This window comes from Plectropomus leopardus, chromosome 16 (genome assembly GCF_026936395.1).
Source record: "Plectropomus leopardus strain MGB_pleo_1.0 chromosome 16, ASM2693639v1, whole genome shotgun sequence".
Lineage (NCBI taxonomy): Eukaryota > Metazoa > Chordata > Actinopteri > Perciformes > Serranidae > Plectropomus > Plectropomus leopardus.
The window spans coordinates 20,200,847-20,224,403 of NC_142191.1; the positions used below are offsets into that span (position 1 = coordinate 20,200,847).

The following is a 23,557-nucleotide window of genomic DNA, read 5'->3' on the forward strand; positions in this document are numbered from 1 at the left end:
AAAACCAGCTACCAGCATAAGCTGTTTTATTAGCTGTTTTTAGTGAGCCCTGCTGCAGGCACACCCGTTGGTTTAAGTTTAATTTATCACTTTTGTCTCCACTACCCATACCTATTTTAATTACTAGCATTGAGGTGTCTTACATTTCTGTTAATAGTTTATTTTAAAAGGTAAATAGACATACCAATCACAACTCAACAGAGTGATGCTGCATAAATGTAAAAATAAAACTCTAAAGCTGAAGCAGGATCAAGGACATTTTAATTTCACTTTGTAAACTATATTTTAAAAATGACTCTACTTTGTAGCATATATTTAAAAGTATCTTTATCATATTTTTATCATAATTTTCCAATTCCATATTTTTGTTCTTGAGTGTTACAGTACTTTGCCTTATGTTCTATTCATCTTTTTATGTTTACAGTATCCATGCACTAAAAAAAGTAAATTTCTTATAAGTGAAAAACCGACTTTGGCAATAAATCTTTTTCTGAGTCAGACTAATAGTTTATTTTGAAAGCTAAGTCACATCACTTCTGGTCCTGTTTGGTTGTTTTTGTGGCTGACTTGACGCAAATCAACGCGTGCGATTGCGTCGCTTCTTTCGACGTCAGTGAAATAACACCAATGAGAGAGTGGGGATGAAATAAAACCGGGATGCACCCATGTACTCACTCGTTAATCCACAATTTATAACAAAACTTTAACGACCGTCCGTGTGTGTTTGTGTGCCTTCCATCCGCACAGTGAACGAGACAAGTTTGTTCCCTTGGAGACGCCGTAGCGGGCGGGCGCGCAGTTTCCGCCCACTCCAGCCTCAGCAGGAAGTGAGCAGAGTCCAGACAAACTAAACTATCAAAACAAACTGACAGCTCCGCGTCCATCATCTCTGCTGAAAACCGGGTCCCAGCATCACCACCATGGACGGTGTGCCGACGCCTCTGCGGTGCTTCAGTGAGCGCCATTCCGCAGAGATGTTCGTGGATGACGCCGTGGAGACGGTGACTTCGGTGGAGCAGGTGAGCGGCGGCACAGATTAGCTCCGTTAGGTAATGTGGCTAACGCTAATGCTGGGACTGAGCGGCAGCCCCGCGCTCTGGATGGAGGCGCGTCTGCGAAAGTGTGACAGAGATTCAGCTCTCTCTCTCTCTCTCTCTCTCTCTCTCTCTCTCTCTCTCTCTCACACACACACACTTTATTTTTACACTCGTGAATCGATCCGCGGATTAGGAGAATGATCGGGAACTGGTTAGGGTTCATTTGCTAGCTGGTTAGCAAACTTGAGCGTTTAGGTAGCTAGCATTGTGCCTTAATGAGATTATGAATTACCTTAGCTTTTAGCTAAGTAACTTAAACAGTTAAGCCTGAGTACAGCCAATGTAAATTTAGTGTAAGACCGTTAATGACACTAGGAGTAAAAGCTCTATTATCTATCAGAGATCTAATGGTGTGTTTTTTTTAGTCGGCGTGTGTGTGTGTGTGTGTGTGTGTGTGTGTGTGTGTGTGTGAGAGAGAGAGAGAGAGAGAGAGAAATTCATTCAAGACGGCAGCAATTAACCCTTTGAAACCCTAGCAAACTGGCTTGATTTCTTACAAAATATGTGAAGAAAGCAATACGCATCTTAACAAGAAATGACTCAAAAGACATAAGTATGAAGTATTATTAGAAATTAGCAAGAATAAATAAAGAAAACAATAACAGCAAAAACAGTCCTGAAAAAGTGCTGGACTAAGATGGAATAATAAATATAAAAAAAATAAAAACAAACATACAGCACTGTGCAGCAAAAGTCTTAGGCCACCATAGATAATGACATTATATATATATATATATACAAACAAAGACTACAGAAAGCATGTACAATGCATTGAAACAGCTAAAAGGTCAGAACAAAACGTCTTCTGACTGAAGTCCATATTCACTTCCTCCTGCTCTTTTCAGATATGAAATACTTATGTTTGTTTACTGAACATGTCCAGTGGGCTTTTTTTTCTTGTTTATATTTTATTTTTGTTGTCTTATTTTATTTTCCGAAATACAGATCTTAACTGCATCCATAATTATTATCCAGTCAGTGATATATGTATTATTCTGAAATAGATAATTCTGCATATAAATTATATGAGTATATTATAAAGTATATAAATGAACACATATGTTTAATGTCTGTGATGCTTGTATTTTTAAGTCTGTTGCTCTCTAAGTGAACCATAGCTCTGCATCTGACTAATGATAACGAGCAGTTAATGAAAAGCTGATGCTGTTGTTGTCTTTCATTCAAGATGACCGTCATAATGGCTGTTTACCCTCTCTTCTTTCCTGTCCTTTGTTTTTAACTAGAAAAAAGTGGAACGCAGCATTGAAGAAGTCATCACTGTTTACAAGCAAATACACAGCTTACCACAGTGAGTATCCAAAGAGAAAATATGTTGCTACAACTGTTTTTTAAACAACAAGCTCCAGAAATGGTAGCACAGACAGTGGTTGGGTCTGTTCCCTTTTGGTCTTTTAATTTTCCCTTCAGGAACCGTAATCAAAGAATTTTTTGGGGTCAGAAATGGAATATACAGAATAGATTAATGCATTTAATTTAATTTTCTGTTATCAAAAAATAAAATACTAAGAAAACAAAAACGTTAAACTAGTCTTTTTACATTTCTGGAACCATACGTCGCCCTGTGTAAATAAATAAATAAATAAAAAACACTGCTCAATGCATGGGCACCAAAATGAAATGAGTATATTTAGTAAATTTGTGCCAGGCGTGATCTCCCAGTTACAATTCCTTATGTGTTCATTGCTCAGGAGGTTTTTACACATAGCCAAAATATCCACAGAGGTCTCTTTCTCTCCAAAACAAAATGACCAGGTGATTAAAGCCAGTAATAACACAGAATAAAGCATTAAAAATCTGTTTCTCTAACATTGTTTTAGCTCTTTGCAGACAGGTTGCTTACCTGCTGATGTGTGCTCACCTGTTTTCTCTGATAACTCCAGACATGCAGGAGGTTTTACGGGAGCAGAATTATCCACAGGGGTCTCCTCCTCTCCTAAAGAAAAACAGACCTGGTCATTGAAACAAATAAAACACTGAATAAATCAATACTAAAAATGAGTGTTTTTCTGATGCTTTTTGGCTCATCATGGTGGGGCTGCATAGGGCTATGTAAGATATAAACGACTCATTCTAAGGTTAAAAAAACAGGACAATTCTTATTTTCAGGTGATGATACACTTAAGAAACATACTTATAATATTATCTGCCAATATAACCCCCTAAATCCGACATACTGAACCTTTACCTGAGTCCGTCTATGAGAGAGAAGTGCATTGCTAAACTGGTTGTGCACTCTTTCAAGAGAAGAGGGACTGCCTTTTCTCTGTTTATGAAACTGAAAATGAAGTAGCATTGCTTTCACTTCAGGCTTGACTGTTGTCAGATATTAGTACAATAATTGTGTGAAATCAGGACTCTAAATTGGCCCTCGACATGTAGTAGTATCGTGTAGTATATCAGCCTTCATACAGTATATAAACACTGAGTCTTTTCAAACCCATGGTACCAAACTGTTCAGATAACGTGTATCTGAAGTAACGAGGCGCGTCTATTCATCACACTCATAATGCTGAATACATTTTGCCGCCTTTATGAGACATTTCTAGGAATGCTGCTCATTGGCTGTCGCTGGTTTTGATCACCTGCTGTGTGACTGTAGAGATGCTGCATGCTGATGTATGGTGGCTGTTATCTAAACGACGTGTTGATCGGCCTACATACTTTGCTCCTGCTATCAGCTGTCATCAGTCTGCTCTTAATGGGGTGACTCATCTCATTTCTATGACAACTGTGCAGACCTGAATGCCACCGCCATCACAGTCGGTGGGGAAATGTACTACTAGAAAATGAGCGGTATTTATCAGCAGAGGTCATGTGTTAAGTGCTGATCATGTGTTTTCTGTTTGGACTATGGAATGAATGCAGGGTTAGTTTTCATCTGTGGGATAAAGTTAGAACAAGAGAGGTTTTTGAAAATGACTGCAGTCGTCTTGCATGCTTTACTATGATTTTTTGCAGTTTAATCAGAAATTTAATGATGCAAGTTTTTTTTTGTTTTTTTAGTTAATGGTGACATGTACGCAATTTCCACCCACATCTGCCAGATGAAATATATAATACCAATATTACTGTTAATCTTATTTTTTATATTCATATTTCTTTTGCACATAGAAGTGAAAATTAATCACTTTATCTGCTTTTTATTTGCACATATACACATATATAAAAAAAGGCAGTAAGAAAGAAAAATGGATCATGATTCAAGAGAGAGAGGAGCTCAACAATGGCCTGCGTCTTCTCTGTTTATTGTAAATAGAAAAGATGCTGACTTTAAAGCAGCGTCTCTCAGGTAGGGTATGGGTACCTCTAGGGGTATTTTGTAGTAAAAAACAAACAAACAAAAAACTGTCATTCCTAAAATAATTATACTATAATATAAATACATTAGAAATTGAAATGTAGGTTTGACAAACCACATTTTATATTCAATATTCCTATTATCAGTGCAGTTGTCAGTTGCCTCAACAAATGCAACAATGTTTACATTTTCTTTTGTTCACTGTGTGTTTCTAGCGGTGCTGTTATGAGGTGGTAAGGGAGAAAAGCTGAAAAATTATTATTTAAAAAAGTTGAAAAAAGTTTTGGGAACCACTGCTGCATTATTTACCCTCAAGCATCAGAGTGTTTGCCCTTTCTCATTCAGATGTTAGTCCTGCTAAACTTGATGCTGAAATTATAGGTTTTATTTACATGCACACTCATCTCTAGCAGGTCTGCCCTCAACTTTCTAACCGCTGAGTCAAAGTCTTGTCTGAGGAGCATAGCTGCTGTGGGTGGACTGGCTTTTAGCAGCTTAGCACTGGTCCTGTTGTTTTGTTGCAGAATGGCAGCGATGAAACCTTGGGCAGCGATCTGTGATTAACCCTGTGTAGGCAGGGTGTAAACACAGTCGTCGTAGCGAACACTGCACGAGGAGGGCAGGCAGTAAACGGGACTGGGTGGGTGGTCGCGAGGGAGGGAGGGTCAGCTGTCTTTGACTCACTGACACACACACACACACACTGTCATGCACCTGTGTGTGTAAGGAGCTACAGATGCAGATGAAAGTTTCTGTGGCGCACAGTGACATTAAAGTGGGCGTTTTGGCATCCGCTAGAAATTTCCGTCACTAACTGACATTTTATCCAGTTTTAGGACATCATTTTATGATGCACTTTTAGGTTTTTGTCGCTTTTACCCTCCAGTTTAAGACAGTTTAAAAAATTTTAGTCATCGGGTGCTTGGATCTGGAGTAATTTCTCTCGGCGGAGGACCTGAATCTGCTCTGATCTCTGCTGAAGTTAACGCTGTGGACTCCCGTCTGTGGAGTCCTCGCGTGCAAGTTTTTATTTTGTGCCTCTGCAAATCTCTAGCCAAACCAGGAGTAGCAGGGATTTAATACACACTACATGCCACCACTCACCTCGCCATCCGGGTGTGACCGCTGCTTTTATCTGACCCGATCCATCTCAGAGCTGGAGGTCTCCGGTCTTTCCTCACTCAGGGATGAAGAAGTGGTCCTTGATTCCCTGGTTAAAGTTGGCGCTGCGGATCTAGACTCCACTATCCCGGTTGACCAGTCCCACGCTGAGGACCTCTGTCAACAGCAGGGAGCGAAACCAAAGAAAATGTCTTCACAACATATCCGAAAATCCTCAGCTCCACTTTCAACCAGGAGCCCTGGTCCATCGTGCGTAGGAACAGCAGGGGGGAGAAGTCCCCCGTGCGTCCCTCTCCAACCTGTGAAGTTCAGACCACCAGCCGGTTCAGCATCCTGGATGAACAGGACTTCCCCCGCTGACAGAAAACCGTCCAAACTCGTCTCCGCTGCCGCCACCTGCACCAGTACTCCCGGCTCCGGGTGCTCGGTCGGGCCGCTTGGTTAAAGCCGGCTCCACTCCCCCAAAACCGGCTGGCAGTCATGTAGCTCCACGGCCTGTTAACCTGATTGTTGGTGACTCCATCGTTAAATATGTTTTAAAAAAGTCCCTTAACTCATTGTTTACCAGGTGTTAAAGCTGCTGCTCGGCAAACACCCAAATGTTCATAACGTTATAGTTCACGTTGGCATAAACCGGCAGCAGTCTGAAGTCCTAAAAGAGGATTTCAGTCTTTTTAACGAGCTTAAAACATGAAAGTCCATCTTCATTTCAGCCCCCCTCCCCTCGAGCGTTTCACTCGGCTGCTCTCTTTGCATACCTGGTTGTCACCTTGTCTTTTATAGACATTTTAATCTATTTTGGGAAGGAGCTCATTTCTTTAACGGCGACGGTATCCACCGTCCCCGACCCCAGCGTCCACGGCACTTTCAGCAAACATTTTCCACGCAGTTAGCATAGCCTCTGTGACTGACCGCTAATCACGCCGCTACCCTCGCGCTACACACCGGTCACTAATTGCACTTCTTCGGTGACCCATTCACCTCCTGTCAGCACCACTAGCTCCCCCTACAGCCCAATAATGGTCCTAACGCTCCAGAGAGCCACACTAGCCCGGTCTAGCCTGCATGTCATTTTCTCAATACCTGCCGTAAGAAAAATAATTTAATTCCAGTAAAACCAGTTACCATTGCCGGTCAGTATCCCCTTGTTTCAAATATATCAAATGTCGCCTCAAACCCATTAGATCTGTATTCTTTTAAATTAAGAAAAGGCTTGGGTTTGACGCATGTCAATGTAACAAAAAAAATAGAAAAATGGAGCACATTGGTGTTTTAATATCTCAGTCTGAACCGGTTATCCTTGTTTTTACTAAATCATGGTTAAAAAATAGTATCAGCGATGCAGAAGTGGCTGTTAATAATTATAATTTATCTTAGTTTTAACTAAAGGTTTGAATGAATGAAAAAGGGAACAGTGTTTTACTGATGCTCAGAATGTTTTTATGTGCTCTTCAATAATTATATAAAAACTTCACTTTTTGCTAGTGATATGAGGAAACTGAATTTTTTCCCTTTTTTTGCAGTCATACATTACATCAGTGCTCATTCATGCTTTGTATGTATCGGGGATACTCACCTTCAAGCTGCTGCCTGTTTCTGAATGAGCCCTCTGTCTTGTATTTTTTCTTCAGGCCGACGTTGTTGCGGGAACAACACTACCAATATCTCAAGAAGGGCTTACGTCACTTATCAGATGCCTATGAGGTACAGTATCACACCTCCAAAAAAAAAAAAAGTATCACACCTCCAGCGAGCAAGGAACAAAGGGTTGTAAATGAGCACCAGCCAAATGCTGGTAAAATATGCAAGTGGCTGCTTGATTCGCTTCAGTCACCAACCAAAAAACAATGGTAAACTATTGAGTAGCTGGTAGATTTTGAAATCCACCAGTTACATCAGCTCAATTTTAATTTTATTTTCTCTGAGGGGCAATTTGTCTTGCTGCCAGGTCAAAAGCATAATACACAAGGAGACGGAGACACAAGAAGTCGGGGACAAAAAACTATATGAACACATCAAGTGACAAAAAGAAACCTATATAATGTCATCGCTAAAACCGTCATCATCTGCCACAACAGTCAAATGGAAAACTACTCATCAGTTAGGTCGATGTGGGCATTTAACACCTAATGGGCTTAAAAAACAAAATATTTTTTCAGCTTGTTACACCAAGCCTTTGGATATGTCAAGCTCCAAATTTTCATGCAGAGGATAAAGAGGGCACTTAAAATATCTTAAGCCTTAGAAATTTCTCTCTCACAGGAGGTAAACAAAGACATTTGAATGAAAATTAATTGAAAATAATCGTGATATTGAAAAGATTAAATATTGATATCATGTTAATGATACACATATATTGTGTAAATAATCCAGCACCCCTTAAATAATTTCCAGTTCTTTCTGTTCTGGCTTTGTCTCCCTCCCCCAGCGCCATCTGGTTGCCTTTGCACTATTAATTGTAATTGCTCTTTTTGTACACTTTTGTGCAGTTATGGTGACAGACTGTCTCCCTACAGTCGTTTATTGAGTTTAATTCATTTGCCAGAGAACAAGACAAAATAAAGAGGAGTCTGACTAATAGCATTATTGTATTTTCAAAATGTCTATAAATGTCAAGATAATATTGTAATTGGGAAGACTTTTGGCCATGATATCTGATATAGTTGCAACGTACATGTTGAAATGTGTATAATAGTGACATTTAATGAGTCCTCCTCTGACTTTCACTTAGTTCGCATTAGTTTCTGTGTGTCATTAACAGCAGGACAAAGGGACATTATAACACTCATTGCCTCTGAATGACCGTCTCTCTCTGCTTTAAATAGAAATACTGTTGTATTCACTTTGCAAAAAATATACTTTCCTGCTCTGGGCAAGGTCACCTCTCTTTTTGTGTTTTTACTATTCTCTACTCTCAGCAGAAAAGAGAGAGCAAAGCACTCGTTGTGCAGCCAGCCCTCATCATTTCAGTGTTTCCTTTGATTGGCAGCAAGTGTGTTTTTGTGCAGTTGCATTGTGCAGTCGTCGTATGTCCAATTCAAACAGAGCAGCACTGTTGCAAAGAATGAAATTAGAAGCTGAGTCACATAACAATGTGATAAAAGAGCAGCACATCGCTCAAATTGTTTTCACCATAAACACCATCATTTATCAGCTCCATCATTTTCCTCCTGTGGGCTCGATCTCTGCGGCTTCTGTTTACTCTCGCCTCTGACTCTGACTGACTGATCTCACCAGCTCATTTACTGTTATAATTGGTCATCTGATGCGCATCTCATCATGTGATGTGTGTGTGTGTGTGTGTGTGTGTGTGTGTGTGTGTGTGTGTGTGTGTGTGTGTGTGGGTTGCTGTCTGTCCATGTGTGGGTAGTGTCTGGATGCTAGCAGACCGTGGCTTTGCTTCTGGATTCTTCACAGTCTGGAGTTACTAGAGGAGCCCATTCCTGCTGCTGTCGCCTCTGAGTGAGTCACACACACACACACACACACACACACTCACACACTCTCACAACTAGGCTGCTACAGAGGGGCTCTGCCAAAGACTTTTATTATTTATTACCCTTGCATAGTTCTCATAATTACCGGAGAAGAGCAAATGCTGCTGCAGTGCAAAAAATGTGGATAATTAAACACAGCAGCTAAACACAAACTGTTCACATGCAGAAGTGGTAGTTCAAAATGTTTTTTATTGTTTCATACACTAAAAATATATATCACAAGTAATACAATACAAGTGTCCTACCCACATGTACTTAGAAGACACTATATTTACACCAGTCCAAAGGTTCACATGTTAAAGTAATAACATCAGGGTTTCTGCGGATCCTTAAACAGTCCTCAAAGGCTTTGAATCTATTCATGCAAATATAATGCCTCAATTATTATCAGTGGAATCCCACAAGCAGAGTGAGAAACACAAAATTGCAAAAAAAAAACCTCGCCAACAAATTCTCCCAGTTCTGTTCTACCCTCGTCTCCAAACAAGACAAAAAAAAGTCATGTTTCATGTTACAATAAACATTTGGGCAAGTTTTTTTTAATATAATCATCCCGCCAGTCTAAATTACGAGATAAAAAGGACATTAAACATTAAATTAAGATATAATGAGCGATAGTCCATCATCTCCACTTTTCCAGTCCAGCATTGATAAATAGTCAGGCTAGTGCTGTTAAATCATTTCTTGCCGTTGTAGTTTCCATAAATAACAGCAACAATGAATCTTAACTTTCCTCTGTAATCAGACACCCACGGTAATTAATAGTCACACTGTTGATGTATGAAGAAATGAATGCTTCACCCCAGTCATGGTTACTGGTAATTGTGATTAGTCTGTAATGGCAGTTTTGAGCAGAACAAGCAGGTGTATTGTTTTAGACATGTTTATGCAGCCGTGACTTCAAACGGTGTCGGTTTTATTGCTACCAAAATGTCATTTGATTAAATTACTGCCAGTCGAAAGTAACACTCAGCAAACCCCGTAGTGAGCATGGATGCCAGGCTGCCAACCCACACTCTCATTATGACTGCGAGGCGTGCCAGCACACCGGCTGGCACTGCCCAGCGCCAATGTGACGCCCTCGTGCTCACACACACACACTCTCACACACACACACACACACACACACACACACACACACACACACAGACCCTGTTCAAGGATTTCTAACAATGCAACCTACAACAGATCGCTTTCTCCATCCAATGAAACGTACACTGTTCTCAGGTCAGCATCGACACCAGACTGGCCGGCCAAAGTTAATGTAGGTTTCACTTCCAACTCAGTTGGCTCACGGCAGGCTTGCAGTTTTGTGATTTCTCTCCATGGCGGAGGATGAAGAGGACATTTATGAGGAAAGCAGCTCGGTGCACAGAAGCTGGAAAGAAATGAGACTGTGGTTGAGATGATCTGTGCTCGCTGCCACGTAAGCTAGAAGCCAGCGGTGCTGATTTAACAGCCTGCTGATGTCCTGCACATCTGACATGCAGCGTTACGGCTCTGAAGATGTAGTGCGCAAAACGTGTGTTTATAAAAAAGGCAGCTATTACGCTTTTCCTTATCTTCTGTCATATATATAATATTAAAGTGATGATGTTCATATTAAAATGGTCAAGTTCTAAGTTCTCAGACAGTTCTATTTCCAATTGTTTTTTCTAATTTCGAGACAAGCTGACATCAGCTCATAATAGATTTCTTTATATTTTCATTTGCTGCAGTCTCACTACCGCGTGCATTGACGTTACATACACTGCTACATGTAGCTACATGCTAACATCAGGGGAAACATGTAATCTTTATTCATTTCTCTCTGATTTGGGTGCATATTCCTGCTGCAACATGTCTGCTTGTGACAGTGTTGGTGTAGAAGCTGTTACTGGAGATTTTTATCGGTAAAAAGATCTAGGGATGCACAAAAAAAGCGGTTTGCCCATGTGAGGTTTTTAGAAGACAAGTGTTTGCATGTGTTTTTGAATCTTCAATGAAAATTTGCGTGCATTTTAGATCTTTTTGAGCATCATTAGGCTACACTGACACTGAAATCTGTCCTGTACAACCTCTGATAGAAACCGAGCAGCTCCATTTGGGGTTAGTCAAAGAGAAGAAAGGATTACTCAAACAATAAGACACTATCGCTTTAGTCACCCATTCAGTGTCTTCCACTAAATTATGCAAATGTAATATTTAGAAGTTGTCTATTTGTATGAAAGTAGGGAAAGTTTTCTTTTATTCCTTTTTTCAACACTTCATTAGACAAATTCTTTTTTTTAAATCTGTCCTCAGTCGCTTACTCGCACATAAAAAATGCAAATCCTCATGTTTAATGCTCCCATCTTCATAAATCTGTATTGGGTACGGTTACATAATCAGTGCAGATGCCTCAATCAAATATGCAAGACACACTTTTTGTTGTCTGATATTTCACTATTAGTGTAGTAAGATTCAGCTGTTAATGTATCTATCTGTTTGTTTAAGTACAATGAAACAGTTTTTGGTCATAACTTTTTGATCTTCTTCTCTCCAGTGTGTGTCAGTTTCTGGCTCGTTGTCAGAGCCCAACAGGCGGTTTTGCCGGGGGACCAGCACAACATGCCCACCTCGCTCCTACCTATGCTGCTGTCAACGCCCTCTGTATCATCGGCACAGAAGAGGCCTATAATATTATAGACAGGTACAGTGATGGTCAAACAATCACAGATACCCTGCTGTCTTAACACTACGCCAAGATGGAAAAACTTAGAGTTAAAGAACACAGAAGAGATATTCAAGAAGATTTGGTCCATAGTTAGTTAATTGTTTTGTTATAATACTCCTTTATACTGTGGATGCTTCCTCTATAGATATTTTAATACAAAAATGCAGCTGGGAAGCAGAAAAGCTTTTCAGCTGATTTTACTGAGCGTGAGACAAGAAATGTTTGTCTATAGAAAATGTAATTCAACTCATATTTAGAGGAGCTGTATATCTGATGTGTGCACAATTCACTAATATAATTTTTTGGTGATTTCTGGCTTACTGCTTTCAGTCATTAAAAAATCCAAACACGTCAGCAGCTTTGGTGAAGAGCAAACATTTTGCTGACAGCAATACCCGAGACTCTCGAAAAAATCCCTTCAGATGCCAAGATCAACAATTTGTGATGATGCCTTCATTGTAGAGCGATAACTCTGAGTAACACGATGTGCTGTGGATAGTAGAATACACACAACACTGTATACATCAAATATACGGAGCCCGGGGGTGTTAAAGTACGTCACAGGTGTGCCAAAGGAACTTGGCCACAAATTTACCAAAAGTGCATTTGGCACAATCCTGACGTACTTGGCAGGGCACACAAAGGTTCGCTGTACCCCCCTATTCTGGCACAAGTGTCTGCAGTCCCTCTCATTCCCTGCCAGCAGGAGACTTCTTCACCAAGAGGAGAGCTGCTGGCCATTTAAGTCGGCAGCTCTATCAAGGCGAATTCAGGCAGTGCAGACCCCACCGCAGGCTGGTGGCCAGTGGCAGCGCTGGGTCTAACCTGTGTAATGGCAGCAACAGAAAGTTTGGGTAGTGAAACTGAACCGCTGGACGCACTGTGCTGCTTCTCTTCTCACTTATTTTCTGCGCACAAATTTTCCAAAAACATGGGAATGTTTTAATTAAATAGAGGTCACAAATTATATAGAGATATCTCAAGAACGCCCAGAGGCGTTCTCCATGTTTAGCACAAATTTCCACTCATCACAGTGTTTTTATCCTGAAGTTACATGCAGTCTGAATGAAACTGCTTCAGGTTATGAATTTAAAAAATGGAACAACAGGGGTGTTTGTCAATAATATTAAATCAGTTTGACATTAGTATAACGATAATCATATTCACATGTCATTATTCAGTGGCTCTTTAATGATATTTGAAACTCATGTATTCATTAAAATCTCTTTGGGTGTAATTGAATTTTTCTTCGGACACTGTTACAGTTGTGGGAGAATATTACAGACATAGCTAGGTGGTGTTATATCACCAGAAGCTAATTATAAGAACATGTAGAGGTAGTGTTTACATGACACTTCATTTTCTGCACGTATATCTGCATAACTGATTTCTTTGTGTTGACTTTTATTATGAAATTAGCAGTATTTACTTACCCTCTACCCTCTTCCTCTGTTTTTTCTCTCGCCTCACCTCCTTCACTCCATCCATTATCTCCCCTCCTCCTCTCCTCCTCTTATCCCCCCGTCTCTTCTCCTGTGCCGACCCTCTCCAGGGAGAAGCTGTTAGATTTCCTAATGTCAGTGAAACAGCCAGATGGCTCGTTTGTGATGCACGTCGGAGGGGAGGTGGATGTCAGGTGAGAGCCCAGAAGATAACGCACCACACAGGAAGACAAAATCACCAAAATCACTGTCACGATTAAGAGCAGGTTTGGAATCCACAGTCCTATTCATTATTGAGTATTTGCTGTGTGACAGTCAGCACATTTTACACACACATTTGCACATTTAGTCTCTTCCCCAAATAAGTAGGACATTTTTTTTTTTCAAAAAGTAAGTCTTCCCTTTTATCTCCATCTCCTTTGTATTTTTTGGCTCCTTTGTTCCCCTTGAGTGTTGATAAAAAAGAGGAGATATACCCACATCCCTCTTGCGTAAGAGTGGATTTATGTTATTTGAGTTGTGTGTGTGTGTGTGTGTGTGTGTGTGTGTGTGTTTCTGGCTTTGGATCTACTTTGTGTGCCAGTGGATTTTTAATAAGCAGCTTTGAGGTATCGTCTTCTGTTTCAACAAAGAACCTCAAAAGTCAAAGTTACTTTTTGGCTCTCAGAGGAGGCTGTTATCGGTTGCCAACCAATTAATGTTCTGCTGTCATTATGCATTATTTAAACTCTTTTTTTTCTCTCAGACGGGTTTGCTTATCTGTTACTGTCCTGTGAAAACCACATATCGTAACTGTTTGTGTGGCCTGTTTTAAATTTCTGAAGTAACCCTGTGGGTTTTTTAAGGGTTTTATTATTCATTTGTTGATCCATATCAGCCTGTGTTTCCTCCTTTTTCGTAGGAGTGCGTACTGTGCAGCCTCTGTAGCGTCGCTCACAAACATCATCACACCTAAACTGTTTGAGAACACGACCAACTGGATCCTCAGGTACAACCCACCGCCACGGCGGCCTATTACTGAATATTAAAGACTGTTTCGTGCCTCCGCTCATCCGTAAATCAGGCAGCGTGTTATCATGTGTTTATTTCCTCCGTGTCCAGCTGTCAGAACTGGGAGGGCGGTCTGAGCGGAGTGCCGGGTTTGGAGGCTCACGGTGGCTACACTTTCTGTGGCACGGCCGCACTCGTCATCCTGGGCAAAGAACATATGCTGGACCTCAAAGCGTTGCTGGTGAGAAACTCTCATTCACTCCTGACTTTTACACAATCACAGATTTGCAGGTGAGCAAACTAGAGGTTTTGTTGTTAAGTTCCCTTCAGCCATCGAGAGGTTTCTCTTTTTGTCCCCAGTCAACTGGGGAATGAAAGACTATGGAAAAGACTTCAGTGCTGATTTTTTTAAAAATTGAGTATTGAATCAGATCTTGACCTTAATCAAAAGTAAAGTTGAAATGTGGATTTAGAGAATAGTGAGACCCTCTAAATAAATAAGTAATAATTAACATTAAACAGGATAACCTGGAACTACTTGGCTCGAGATCTAAAGACAAAAACAAGATGCTATCAGTATCAGTCACAACAGAGCCTTTGTGTTGAAGCAATATCCGTTTTATGGGCTGCTCACCGCTGTGACGGGCCAAGCAGAAACACACGGCTGTGATAAAAATAAAATCTTATAACCAAGAGCAAGATTTCATTAAGTAAAGCGGCTGATAACGCCTGCTGGAGACCTATTTTGCCCTGAAATACAACACAGCCTTAGTCTCTTTCTTGCTTATTTTGATCAGATTTTGTCCTAAATGTGTGGCCAGTAATGTTTTCTGTCCCTCAGAACCATCCAGAGACGCAGCTGTGAGCAAAACCATGACATTTCTTTCATTTTAGTTGATTATGTTGCCACCAGGCTCTCGACATATCAGAGGACAAAGTTCCCATCAGTTTTCTAACAGTGGCTTGAGTTGTCACCATTTGGGATACTCTGTTGGTCCATGTCGGGGTCAGAGCAGCAGTCCCGAGCTTTAGTTTGGGTAGAGACTCTGAAGCAGGGCAGATTTTTCCAAATTTTTGCAATTTTTGGATGATTTTCCTGCTGGTGCATGTCCGCTTGTATTTTAAAGTTTTATTAGTTTTTTTTTTTTGTGTGATAAAGACTGCCGCTACTCACCGCCATTCCCTGGCTGCAATGACAGTGCAGAGATGCTAAGATATGGAGGACCCAGAAATGCTGACCAATCAGAGCAGACTGGGCTTTTTCAGCAGTGAGGCTTAAAGAGACAGGTGCCAAAACACAGCGTTTTAGACACGTGCTCAATCACAGACAGTAAAAGGAAAAGTGTTTTTTTAACATTAAAGTATGTAAACATGTTTTATCTGAACTCCAGATGCAAGTATGAACCTGAAAATAAGCAGAAGAGGCCCTCTTTAAGTTTGTATGTGACTGTTTAGAAAATCTGTTCCCAACATGCTTTGGGGCTGGGACTAACAGATGTACATGATCAGTCAACCAGGCGTTTAAACGTGGCTAATCCACACCAGCAATACTAGGTTAAGGATTTATTTTGCTCAAGAATAATGATTTCAACAAATGTTATTTAACTGTTTACTGAGTGGTTGTCATGTTCTGTAGGACAGTGTGCCTTGTTTTTTCTTTTTTCTTTTTTTAATTTAAGACTAATGAATTAGTCTTACACAGTTCTGGACCAACATCCACTCAACAGCCAGCCAAAGTCACAGGTTAATAGATTGCGCTTGCTTAAGTATCTGGTGTCTATGAAACCCCCCCCTGCAAATATGGATTCCTGCCTCAGAGGTTTAACCTGAGTGTCAGTGGAGCTGGAGGTGCCAGAGATGGTCTTTGGTGGTTCAGCAAAGGTTGTAAGTCGACACCAGGTCGAGAATATTTACATCAGCATGACTCACCTCCTGTACACTGACACATCTGTCACTGTCCACAACAGATACGTGTCAGAGCAGTTGATACACAAAGTCCTTTAGTGTTTTATAGTGTGATTATGCAATAGAAAATTCGACAGTTTTCGAGCCTTTATTTTCCTAAGCGGCCGCACCCAGTGGCAGACAGATTTGCATAGTGAAAGCAAGGCTCAAAGAGAACCAGTCTAGACGCTGATGGTATTATTCTTTAGCCTTTATATTGTGAAGTCAACATTTACTTCATAATGATAACTTAAAGCAAAAAAACATGTAAAATTTCCACTTGTGGTATGATGTGGTATTTGAGTGCGTATGAAAAAAAACAGCTTTCATCAAGTTGTCCTTTATTAAGTGATGAGTCACGCTGAATAAATCAACCCCAGTTTCATCTCGGAAAGAATAATTTAATCATCCACATTTGTTTTTTTATCCAATTTTACTTTTGTTCCACTTTCAGGGACGACAATTAACAATCGGCTGATAAGTGCAGATATGAATGTGTACAGCGAATACAAGGCTGCAAAAACAGCTGACAACTTAAAATGACAATTTGGAGTAGGTAGATGCAATTGTCTCTCTGACAATAATTAATCAGTTCCAGGTGTTTCATTTGAATATCAGAGTTTTCACCGGCATTACAAAAACAATATTACATATTGCCTGTCGTGCACAGAGACGGAGAGGCAGCATAATTCCCACAGCGCCGTCTGACCAGTGAGTGATCTGTCTGTCTGTTCTAATCAAATAAAGACGGCACTAAACTCAGCGGCAGCATGAGGTGACATCATTCGGAGCCATAATCTGCACAGTAGCCATCTTCTTGGTATCAAGTTCCCGCCCAAACGCCTGTCCGACCAATCGCGTGCAACACTATTGATAGCGAGCAAACCCGACGTCAAGCCCCCTTTTTATAGCATGAAATAACTAATTCAAACTTATCAGAAACACAAACACTTAAACAAACGTCAGCGTAATAGCAACTTCATTAAAGGACAGAAACCATCTTTGGGAAAAATGTATTTGATGTGTATTTACTCATTAACATGCAAGGTTTGTAACCTTTACTGCAGCCAGACACCAGGGGGAGATTAAAATGTTTTGGCTTCACTTTTGGAGAGCTGTCATGCCATCCATCTTTATTGTACAGTCCACAGTGGACACACACACACACGCACACACACACACGCACACACACGCACACACACACACGGCTGCAGTGACCTCAAAGCGCTGCCATCTCTCACTGGCTCACAGTGTTCTTCTTGTCGTTCGTCTCTTTCACAGACTTTTGTGGCACCATTTTGTTTTTTTACTTGGAATTTATTGCATTTTTAATCTGTGTCAATTTCAGAGGGGTTTGCACATGTGCACTACTGCAAGAGGAATATTATTTTAACAAATGTATACAAAAGTTTTAACTATTGTTAATGTTACTTCAGTCATTCCGCTGCTACCAACCAAGAAAAGAAAAGTTGTCATGTCACAGCCTTGTTATATTAATCTTTTAAGAAAAATATAAAATGTTACGCCCTTAATGTCAGTTTTCCCTGTGGTATTGATAGTGGTATCTAAAAATTTTTTTTTCAAGTTATTGCGTCAAAGTTAGAACTTCCAGTGTCATAAAAACACTGGGAAGGATTACACGCCGCTCCAGCTCTGTTCCTCGAACATGCTCGACCTCCTCTGCGTCAAACTTTTTTTTCTTTCTTCACTGAAACACCTTTTTCCTTCTTCAGGTGCTGAAATGAATCCCAAAACTTGTGATAATGAGCTTAACACAATGTCCCTCTTCCTCACAGACAGACTCGACCCCCAGCTGGTATTAAACCCAATATTCAATTTTCACTTAATCCAAGCTGAGCAGACTGGATGTTCACCAATTAGTGGTTTCCATGGCAACAATATGGCAAATTCTGTCCCATTTTGAAAATAATAAGACATCATCTTCATCCCTTCTTCTGTGTCTCTCTCTCCTTTGTGACCCTGCGGGGCTTCAGCTCTGTGTCTGGCAGCGTTCAAGGCAGACGCCGTTACACTCAGTTATTAGATCAGAGTTAAACAAAGTTTTCAGGGGATTTGCACGTGATTGTGTTGAATGTGTGTTTGTCATGTGTCCTCCTCAGCGGTGGGTGGTCAGCAGACAGATGCGATTCGAGGGAGGCTTCCAGGGCCGCTGTAATAAACTGGTGGACGGCTGCTACTCTTTCTGGCAGGCAGGACTTCTGCCTCTACTCCACAGAGCCTTATTCAAAGAAGGTACAGTGAGCCCCGTGGCTTTCTCTGAAGGGACAGTTCACCCCCAGAATCAAAAATACATATCTTTCCCCTTACCTGTAGTGCTGTTTATCACTCTAGATATTTTGGTGTGAGTTGCTAAGTGTTGGAAATGTCTGCCATAGAGAAAAAAAGTCTGCCTTCTCTCCAATACAAAGGAACTCAATGGCGCTTGGCTCAAAAAAATGTATTCAATTTTATTTATAAAGCCCATTATCACAAAACACACTTTGTCTCAGAGGGCAAACGCCTTAAGTGGTAAAAACGCAGCTTGTTTCGCTGCCGCTGGCTGCATCGCTCTCCCTCCTTACTGGACTTGTTTCAAAAATTGTCAAAAAAGTCACTTAGACACAAGAACGTGGGGAAAACGGACCAGTAATTAAAGCTTTCCTTTGAATCCTGACTTCAATTTGACCCTTTTTGTTTTTTTTATTTTTTATTTATTTTTTGTTTTTAAACAAATGTGTGAAGTTTTGTGTTTGGCTGATTTGTGTTTGTGCAGGAGAGTCGGAGCTGAGTCGGCAGCGGTGGATGTTCGAGCAGCAGGCCTTGCAGGAGTACATCCTCCTGTGCTGTCAGAACCCAACAGGGGGCCTTTTGGATAAGCCTGGCAAGTCAGTACCACACCATCTGGACACACACACACACACACACACACACACACACACACACACACACACACACACACACACACACACACACACACACACATAATAAAGGCTGGTGGCAGCACCCACACTCTCCACACATTCAAATGTAATTCCCATAGTTTTTCACTCCTGCACATTATTTACTCTGTCCTGTATTCTGTCTTCATGTGTCCAGATCCAGAGATTTTTACCACACGTGTTACTGCCTGAGCGGACTCTCCATAGCGCAGCACTTTGGAAACATGGACCTTCATCATGAGATGATCCTCGGCAGGGAGGAGAACAGATTGGTGAGGACTGCAGCAGGGCTGGGAGGGAGGACTGGCTGAATGAGGGTGGATTAATACAGACATGGATTATTTATTATCAGGAAAGGATTCGATTTTAGTAGAAACAAAAAAGGAGCTGATAAGATATCTCAAGATATCTCTAGTATTATTATTATTATTATTATTATTACGACTTCTCATCAGTTCAAGAAAATAAAAGCCTTGGTGCAGCTGAAGTAATGTTAGGTTAACATGAGCTTAAGTGCGTCTTTATGTTTTTTATTATTTTAAACACATTAGTTTTTAACATCCCTCTTTATAAATAACACTTAAAATGTTGAAGGCGATAGTAGAAGAAGTAAAACCATACTTAAATGTTTAATTTTTACCTCTTTACTTAAGATTTCGTCAAACTTATTTTTTCTCTTTTTTTTTTTTTACTTGCTACAAAATAAAAGAAAACACTGACAATAAGAAAGATCTCAGGTGTAATAATGAAACTGTGGATAGAAAAAATGGACACAAATAATTATGTGATCATTTGGCACTGTTTGGCCAAATTTCTTATTTTGTATTTTTGAAGTAGGTTTGGATATTTTGCAGTACAAATACCCATTTATCCGTCACTCTGATTTTACTCCTCCACTAGCTCACAAACTGGTTTTCATGCGCTGTCAGCTGGCAGGTGGTGGTTTGAGAAATAGTTGGACAATTTGGAAAATATGCGTATTCAGTTTTGCTGAGAGGGTACATACCAATCCCCTGGTTGGGAATCTCTGGTTTATCACACTCTGCTGCAGGAGCTGTAAGAAAAGCTGAGCAGCTGAGCAGGCAGCGGTGCAGTCTGCTAAAAATAATATTTATTTTTCACATGAAGAATATCCTGTATCCAGCACAGAGCTTTCATAGCGTACAGCATTATAAAAAAAGAAAAAAAAAAGTCATAGCATAGTATGCCATCCACAAAAAAAAAAAACCCTAATGTTGTAGTATGTCCTTGAAAATAGCATATAAAGTTAATAGTTTAATGTGTCTGATAGTCAAAGAGGAGGGTTTCTTTCAAAAACATTAATGGTTATGTTGATGAAGAACTATCAAAACATTTTTTAATCCCAATAGTTGCCCCAAAAAATACCAGCATTAGTCAGGCTTCTTAAATAGTTCTTTTATTTATTACCAAACAACATTATAAGTAATTAGTTTCAATGATTTAATGGTTAGAATAACAGAGTGTAATCTGCAAGTCCTTGAAAATGAAAATATATTTTTTTTAATAAGTATCATTTTACCCATAAAGCTCGCTTTCATTTTTCCGCCATGCGGTTAATTAAACTATTGGCTTTTTTTCTGCCATTTTTTTCAGTTTACAGATGCATTTTCAGACACATTCAGTCAAGAGAGCATGATGCTGTTCCTCTTTTTTTGCACCTTTGAATGTACTACATGCCTGAGATTTCCTTCAGATGGTTTGAGGGTTTACTTCCTGATCAGGTTGCATTTGGATGCAAATATAAAACAAGAGTCTGACTGACGCTGGGTGGTGCTGAGAATGAGATTGCATGTGGTTTTACTCGAAGATGGCGGTGGTTTTAGCTTTATTTTCCTGTTTCCTGTTGAATTACTGGCACTTTGAGTTGGTTACGGCAAGTCTGCTCCTACACATGCACATATCACCTCTGAGATTACAGCAGATCATTCTGCATCTTATCAGTAACACAACATGTGTTATCACATCTATAGTAAAAGTGGCATAGTAATTATACTGTCACTTAAAAAAAAAAAAAAAAACAGGAACATGTTCAGTCTAAAACATCAGCCGTGAGCATTGGTCTCTTGTTCTCTTTTTTCAGACGTCGTCAGCAACGTGTTGACTCAACACTGGAAAGTTTGAGGCTGCATTTGTGGCAGTGTTACATTAGACAGCGTTGCACTGTTGTGTCCCCCACCACATACTTACAAAATACAGAAACAGGACAATAAAAACAGATGTTTTTATTTACGTTTACACGGCATTGTTCATGTTTACGAATGTTATTGTTTAATAAATATTGGGAAAATGTCATTTATGTACGCCTTCATGCCGTATAGAAGTGGATATTTAACAGATCAGTTTTATTCTGACGTAATCAATCACAAGTCTCCATGGATAGTGGAGCACAGTTTGCGCTGTACTATGATTAAAACAGACTGTATAGGTAAAAACATAACTGGAAATACACCCAAACCAGGTTAAGTAAAGCTGTTGGAAATAGAGCTACTTTTTTGGCCTAAGAGGAGGCTTAAAATAAAATATTATGTTACAGCAGCAGTCTTATTTTCCTCTTGTTCTCTCTCATAGGCTCCAACTCATCCAGTTTACAACATTTGTCCAGAGAAAGTGGCTCAGGCCCTGCAGCACTTTCTCCGCCTGCCCGTCCCGGACGACAACAGACAGCCAGGAGCCTCTGCTGACGACAGACTGTCGGACCCCGCCACTACCTCTGGTCCAGAGGACCATCAGTCCTAGTTAGTCATCAGTGGAGACGTCACTGTGTATGAACCAGCCGCCTCCGGGGAACGGGCTCAAACCAGCGAACAGCAGTCAGCAGTCTGATGTAGTCGAGCCCTAAAATAACGGTCAGAGGGTCGGCCGTTGGTAGAAATGAAGGCTGGAGTTTAGGAGGAGTTTGCCTGAATAAAGGTCAACAGTTGTGTGCGGGCAGCTTAGCATTCAGCTGATTTTTTTGTTTGCAATGCCTAATGTTTTGATTCTCTGAAATAAAAGGGAAAGTTGGTAAGGTTTCTGTATGACCTAAGTTAATAAAACTTTATATAGAACTTTTCATAATGGCGTTTTAAAATGCTTTACAACCTTCAGACGCTCTTTTGATATATATAATTCTACATTCAAAAACACGATGTGCTTCACGTGACTACATTTGTACTGAAATTTTATTTCATTCATGATCTGTAATGCATCCTGACTATTAATTTATGCACAAATCGTGCTAATACGTGTAAAGTTATCGTGGAATATGAAAATATTCAAACCACCTGCAGGACAGCACAAGTGATAAGTTTTGCATTGAAAGACAACCACCTTTTTACTCAACCACTGAACAAATCAGCTGATTCTTGGTCATTGTATGCTTTTTTCCCTTCTTTTAACATAAGTTGAACACATTGGATATTTGACATTTGTCACCAATGTATGGGAATTTTAGTTTGGAAATTAAGAGAGTAGCACAGGGTATGGCAAGTTAACTTTAAATCACAAAAGTTCACAACGGATGGGCCGAAGCATGAAATCTACACAGGTGCAGGTAGTTTACTGACGACCTCTTTAACTTCACTCAAGGCCAGAAACCGGCCTCAAAATGAGGAAGCAAAGAAAGGGAGATTTTAAACTTAAAATAATGCCAACAAGTTCACTGTTTGGAATACAAGTCTGAAATTAGTAACACATTAATCTGCTACTTTCTGTTTTACTATCTAATACTTTAAATAAAGTTGTTCAGGAAGTGAGTGCTTGGCAGCCTGGGACTGCAACCTTGGACATCTACAGCAACAAGGCAGACACAGTTTCTGTCAAACCCTCTGACAACCTGAAGCAGTGATGCCACTGTTAAGCCCAGGACCACACAGTAACCATTTAAATTAACATATAAAAGATAACACGACCAAAGCAAACCAAGATGTAGGTCAGTAGTCAGTGGTGAGGTGTGTGGGTTTTAACTCAGACCATAAGGAAACAAAAGACTAACCAAACAAACCAAACAAAACCATGTTGAGTGAAGGAGAGCTATCGTGGAAATGGTCGAGCTTAAATAGACCTGTGGCAGGTGAGGCGAATCCCAACAACGAGGTGGGAGGAGCCGAGCAGGGAGAGAGATCCTAAAACAAAGAGCACAGGCAGGCCAAACAGGAACTGACAAGTGTCCATGGGGCATGACAGTCACAGACAAAACGTCATAGAACAGTATGTTGTCCAAAATATGTTCAAAATGTCATAGTATTGTATGTCATTGAAAATTTGGTAACTGCATAATTTAGTTCGTCACCCAAAATATGATGAAAACATGATAGTACTGTATGTCGTCAAAAATTTTATGAAAATGTCATTGTATAGTATATTGTACAAAATCATAAAAAAACGCCATAGTATCGTATGTCGTCCAAAATCATGAGAATATTTCAAAGTAAAGTCATAAATGTAATAAATCATGATAAAAACGTCATGGTGAAGTATGTCGTCCAAAATCATGAAAAAAAAGTCATAGTA

The 23,557-nt window shown here is 40.2% G+C and overlaps 2 protein-coding genes across 2 annotated transcripts in view; one reads left to right on the plus strand and one right to left on the minus strand.

Moving 5' to 3' along the window:
- rab15 (RAB15, member RAS oncogene family) overlaps positions 1-7,146 on the minus strand; it is a 29,712-nt gene extending 22,566 nt beyond the window's left edge. The window contains exons 1-2 of the mRNA XM_042503913.2: positions 5,521-7,146; positions 2,977-3,051 (exon numbers count right to left, since the gene is read on the minus strand). The gene's annotated coding sequence lies outside the window, so the exon portion shown is untranslated. The remainder of the gene's footprint in view (positions 1-2,976; positions 3,052-5,520) is intronic.
- Positions 703-22,123, plus strand: fntb (farnesyltransferase, CAAX box, subunit beta). Its single transcript, XM_042504107.2, has 12 exons — positions 703-1,019; positions 2,342-2,406; positions 7,170-7,242; positions 8,909-9,000; positions 11,560-11,706; positions 13,283-13,366; positions 14,074-14,160; positions 14,274-14,403; positions 18,227-18,359; positions 18,880-18,991; positions 19,203-19,317; positions 21,635-22,123. The coding sequence occupies exons 1-12, from the start codon at positions 921-923 to the stop codon at positions 21,800-21,802; spliced, it is 1,305 nt and encodes a 434-aa protein (XP_042360041.1). The 5' UTR covers positions 703-920; the 3' UTR covers positions 21,803-22,123.
- Positions 22,124-23,557: the final 1,434 nt, after the last annotated feature.

What these genes read in the sequence shown, in the direction of transcription:
- fntb (XM_042504107.2), top strand. Translation starts at nt 921, where the DNA reads ATGGACGGTGTGCCGACGCCTCTGCGGTGCTTCAGTGAGCGCCATTCC. An exon ending in CGGTGACTTCGGTGGAGCAG is followed by an intron (nt 1,020 to 2,341) that starts GTGAGCGGCGGC and finishes GTTTTTAACTAG; the next exon opens with AAAAAAGTGGAACGCAGCAT. An exon ending in ACGACCAACTGGATCCTCAG is followed by an intron (nt 14,161 to 14,273) that starts GTACAACCCACC and finishes CTCCGTGTCCAG; the next exon opens with CTGTCAGAACTGGGAGGGCG.